Source organism: Colletotrichum gloeosporioides (assembly GCF_011800055.1).
Source record: "Colletotrichum gloeosporioides strain Lc1 chromosome Unknown consensus_51, whole genome shotgun sequence".
Classification (NCBI taxonomy): Eukaryota; Fungi; Ascomycota; class Sordariomycetes; order Glomerellales; family Glomerellaceae; genus Colletotrichum; species Colletotrichum gloeosporioides.
Genome location: NW_025544696.1, coordinates 51,070 through 56,709, shown reverse-complemented (window position 1 = coordinate 56,709; position 5,640 = coordinate 51,070). Strand labels below are relative to the sequence as shown.

General features: G+C 49.1%; 1 protein-coding gene across 1 annotated transcript; it reads left to right on the top strand.

Annotated features, from left to right (window-relative positions):
• Positions 1 to 1,203: 1,203 nt before the first annotated feature.
• On the top strand, positions 1,204 to 5,126 carry GCG54_00007834 (uncharacterized protein; the record flags this gene model as incomplete). Its single annotated transcript, XM_045407811.1, has 3 exons — positions 1,204 to 1,622; positions 1,723 to 2,535; positions 2,612 to 5,126. 3 exons carry the CDS (start codon positions 1,204 to 1,206, stop codon positions 5,124 to 5,126), a joined length of 3,747 nt encoding a protein of 1,248 aa, XP_045263200.1.
• Between the last annotated feature and the right edge of the window lie 514 nt (positions 5,127 to 5,640).

Sequence of the window (5,640 nt, the reverse complement as noted above, 5' to 3'; positions counted from 1 at the left end):
GGTGGGGGTGGGGGTGGGCTGCTCCAGGGCCAGAAATGTCGGGGTTAGCTTCCAGCTCTGCCGGGTCAATAACACAGTCAAGCGCCGTCGTGTTTGAATGACGATGGCTCTCATGTATGTAGGTCAGGGTTTTAGTGACTATTTATCAAGCAAGAGGCATGAGCTCAGTTGCCTGGAGCAATCTTGACGAGTTTCGTCAGCTGACAACAGATTGCACATTTCGCTGCAGGGTCATATAATAATGCATCAAGCTCTCAACCAGCTAAAATGGCGCAAAGTGGCATTGGTGATGGCCCATTAGCGTGTTGTGTAACGTGGTTATCATGACCCGAGCCAAGACACAGAATGTTCTTGATGAACAAGTCATCTTCGTCCGTTTTTCTTGACTCTGCCTATGTCCCAAGGTCTCGGGTTCCTGGAGGTGTAGGTAGAATATGTTACAAAGCCAGTCATACGCCTAATAAGATGAAAACGTGCCTCTTCCGGCTGCCAGGTCAGGTACTATAATCTAGAAAGTGATAATAATAAGAAGTCAGGTCTGACGGCAGGAAGGCTGCGTCGGCGACTAGGACAGCTGGATAGACATTCAGTTCCACTCGGTATTCGCGCACATTCACGGTATCCTCCTGGATGAGGAAATGGAAGCTATTGAGCATAGGAAACACATTTATGCCTGGGTCAGGTGAGTTCCTGAGCGGGCAAAGTAGCAAAATGATTCGCATTGGCACATTATCAAGGTGTAGATCATGAGTAGGAAGAGCTATATCATTCCATGATCAGAACAATCCAATTGGCCACGTATTCTCCTGTATGAGGATCGACTTCCAACTTGGAAAAAGGATGAGATACGCGCTTCAAACACTTGGCACCCCTCTCGAAAGCCAGAGTATGTGTGGGCCGTAAGATTGCAGTGGGTTAGTTTTCATTGGCTGATGGCATAACTACGGTTGCTGCCTGACTGCAGGTATACATATGAACTTACCCCTCAGCATATCCAGCCGCCTGCGAGGCTCATTTACCTAGGTCACGATCTCCAAAGTCAGCTTCAGGCTCGCCGGCAAGCTTGATGCGTACGTAGGCGTGGATAAGGCTCTTTGTGCGAAGATTAAGCTCGTGGCCTGTTTCATCACCTTGCCAATTCTGTCTCTTAAGCAAATCCACTTCTCCATTCAGTCTTGGCGCAATTGATAGTCAACATCCACGATGGACGCCTTTGGCATGATCCCGAACATCATCGCCACAATCCAGGCAACCTACAAGGTTATCAAGTTTTTCGAAGAAATAAAGAGCTCGGGACTTGACTGCAATAGATATATATCTGAAGCAAGCTCTTCCTGCATAGCCTTGCAGCAAGTGCGAGAACGCCTCGATTCAAATCTGGCAGATGGACGTACTGTAGAGCCTTGGTTTCGCCACTTGCAGGCTCTGGCCGGCGAGGACGGAGTGCTGAAACACTACACGAGCGACATGGAGCAAGTTGCAACCATTTTGATCGAAGTCAAGAGTTATCGCTTCCGACGGATCTTTGTGTGGCATCGCGAGAAGGAGAAAATCGAAGAAATCTTCAGGAAGGTTGAGCGGCACAAATCTGCTATCCAGCTCGCATTGTCCCATGATCAATTGTAAGTCTTGGTACCTTTTGAAGCCTGATATGTGAAATATCATCATCTGACCAGGTATGCCAAGTTCCTTGTCCGGCCATACCCATGAAGTTCTGAACAGTGTCGAAGCCCGCATCCAGACGACCGCAAGTTTACAGGCAACAGAGAAAGCACAATCGGATAAAGAGAAAGTAATTAAATGGATATACCAGTCTGCCGTGAATCACGAGCATTTTCAGCAGGACTATAACGCTGCTGCACAGGATGGCACAGGACAGGCGTTCTTGAGCTCTGACAATTTTCAACGATGGCTAGAAGGCCCCTGTGCGACCATCTTTTGCCCTGGCCTACCAGGGGCAGGCAAGACTGTAATGGCTTCTATCGTGAAGTCCCATCTAGACGAAAAGACGATGGGCAGCAATCATCCCACAGCTATCTTGTACTTCAATTACAAGCGACACCTTGAAGATCACAATCATCGGACACTTCTTCTCGCCATCTTAGCTCAATTTCTATCTCGGAGAGAGAAAGTTCCCGATCGCCTTTTGAAAACTTATGAGCGACAAGGGTCACTCCATATGGACGATATCATATCTATCCTCAAAAGTCTTGTCCAGTCATCCCACCGGAGCTTTCTCATCATGGATGCTTTAGATGAGTTATACGATGACGACGGGGCTCGTACTCGCTTTTTACATCTAATTCAGCGAATTCAGGCTTCCGGTAGCCTGAAAATTATGATGACGGCTCGGCCACACTTGACTGATGATCTCGCTATTAGCAAGTGGTCAGATGCTACTATCGAGATAACGGCAACCGACGACGACTTGCATACGTATTTGGACCAGAAGATTTGCAGTTTCCCATATCTACCCGATGACTTTGATTTTCGTCAAAGCATCGCGGATCGTATTGTGGAAGCCTCGGCAGGAATGTTAGTACCTACCTAGCCTCTGGCCAACTTGTTTGTTTCACTATATCTAACCATGGCATGATATTGTTTGGTTTAGTTTCCTACTCGCAGTCCTGCATTCGGACTCCCTGAAAGATGCGTACAGCGAGTATGAAGTCGAGGATATCTTGGAAAATCTGTCTAAAGGGCCGGATGCCTTGGACAGGGCGTACGAGGACGCGATCAAACGTATCGATCACCAGCCAGCGAATCGGAAACATTATGCTCGACTCACTATTTCCTGGATGGTTCAATGCCTCCAACCAATTTCACCAGTGGAACTTCAGCACGCTGTAACCAAGCCCGAACACCTAGAGAGGGGTCTCTCAGCATCGGCCCTTGTGAAGATAGATGCTCTTGTATCTTTCTGCGCCGGACTCATCACGATCGACCACGAGTCGAATGTCGTTCGATTCGTTCATTACACCACACAGGAGTACTTCACACGAGACCGGCTCACAAAGTGGCTGCCAGGTGCAGAATTGGGTCCAGCACAGTTGTGCACTGCATACATGATGAACTCCAAGCTTTTGGAGGCTATAGAAGACACGCATAAAACTTGGTTAGAACACGTGAGAGAACGTGAAGAGTCGATAATGTCCTCTCAAAACCCGGCCATGTTTCAGGGAGACGATTCTTACCTGCTGATGCGACCCGAAAACACGCTTGCGAACTGGTCGCTCTTGGGGTACTGCAAGAAACACTGGGGTTCGCATTGTTCAGAATTTCAGAAGCCCCTGCAGAATGTGCTCCTGAACTTTCTCACAGGGCCAGCAATGGTCGTGTATCGCGAACAAAACTTGCGGTGGCACGAGAACTTCTGTTCCGTGTCGCCATATGGAGATATTGCAACTGGTAACAGCTTTATCGGTCAAGCCCAACTGCGGCAGGTCACCCCGATATCAATCTGTTCTCGATGGGGTCTCAACCATCTGATAAGCAAATTATTGGATCAAGGCTCCGACACTCAAGTGGCACCGATGCTGAAGGAAAAAGGTCCCGGCCACCCCGACTACGGGTGTTCCTTGCTTGGGTTCCGCCACATAGCCCTTGACGAGCCGCTCTTACTCGCCAGTCGGATGGGGAATGTGGAACTTGCAGCCTTGCTGCTTGCACGCACCTCGATACGGGACGACGTTTATTACGAAGCTTTCCGAGCAGCGGACGAGAAAAAGGATCTTGATATGCTTCACATTCTCATCACAAGGTGCCCCCTGGATACCATATCCCTCAATCGAATAGCCATGTGCTCTTCTATGGACGAATCTCGGATTAAAAATAGTCTCCTCGTTCGTTCGCTACACATGTCGCCTGATGAGAATCTTGAGGGATTCAAGGTATTATTTGGCCGGCCGAATGCATCTTTCTGGGTGGAGTATCTGCTTGAGCAGGGCTTAGACGCCAACAAGACGTACCCGGGGAATCAGACTGGTATTGAGATTGCCGCTGCAGCTGGCTGCCTTGAGAGTGTCCGTGTTCTGCTGAACTATCCGGATGTACAAGTGTGCTATGCCGACAAAAAGGATGCGTTGGAACTCGCGGCAGAAGAGGGCCACTTGGGAGTTTTCCGCGCACTGCTGTCTCATGTTTCGAGTATTCCGAACATGATCGACTTGGTTCAATGCAGTGTTGGCCGAGTCTTCAAACTTGTTGCCGAAGCCCCTCGCTGGAACCCTCGGCCGTCAAGAGTGCCAATCATGAGGTCCTTGCTTGAGTACGAAGACTTCAGTCGCCTGACATTCAATCAAGTGAAGAAGGCCATACAGTCTGCAGTCTCCAGTCCCTCCGATTACGACCGATTAGATGAGCAACATGCCATCTTAGATTTGATCTTTCATCATTCTAGCATTGACTTTCAATGCATAGACATCCACGGACGCACGCTGTTACAAACCGCTGTAGCGCATACGCTGGCCTGCCGTGCATCCATCAGGGACAGGACAAAGGAATCTGTGCTTGCTGATGAAAAATACACGCGCACATTGAGTATGTTGCTCCAACATCCTAGCTTCGACTTCAGCAGCCAATACAACCCTCTGATCGAGTTCTTGACGAAGCACCATGTGGACATAGACGAACAAAAGAACCGTGGTCTGGACATCATTTCCAAAATTCAAATGCTTCTGAAAGACTCTCGGTTTCAGCCAGACATCCCCGACGAAAGCGGGCGGACGGCTTTGTCGCATGCATCGGAATACCACGCCGAGTACCTTGTTAGAATGCTCATTCAACATCCGCTCGTCGATGTGAATTCAAGAGATGCCTCTGGTCGGACGCCACTCTCCTATGCGGCGGGAAGCGAACATAGGGACTCCAAGATATCCGTCGTACCGATCTTGTTAGAAAATGACTCTGTCAGAGAGAAAGCGAATTGCCCCGACACAGCGGGAATCACACCTTTGATGTACAGCTGCAGGCTCGGTAAAGTAGACCAGGTGGGATTATTGTTGGATGTTGCGGCATCGGAAGCCAACCTACATGATCATCATGGCCGAACGCCGCTTCTTCATGCTCTCGAGGCCGGGCCTTACCATTACAACGATTGTGGGGCCTTACCATTACAACGATTGTGAACATGAGCCACTCACAGTGCTCCTTGCAAACCCTAACATCAAGATCAACGCCAAAGACAACGATGGGAGAAGCACTCTTTTCTATGCATTCAGACACCAGATACCAGTGTGTGGAGAGCGCGACATCTGGTCAAAAAGAGAATGTCGCTGGTTAGACACACCACGTAAAAACGACTGGGATCCTTGGCCGACTCTAAAGAGGGGGCCCAACATATCGCTTCTTTTGCAGCACGAGGACCTGGAAATTTCAAGAGGGCTCCTGGAAATGCGTGATGAAGATGGTCAGGCACTTGACTGCAATGATATTCTGAAATTTGTGGGAGAGCTACGAGAGAGACATCAGGAAACTTGGCCATATCGAGAATGGACCCCCCTCGGTCCAACAGAGTCAAGGCACCTCGATACGATAGAATCGATTTTCACCGAGGGACGGTTAACAGCCTGATACACAAATAGCAAGGCAGACTCTGTGAGTTGCTTCCAGAAGAGAAATGCAAGACATGGAAGATCTGCC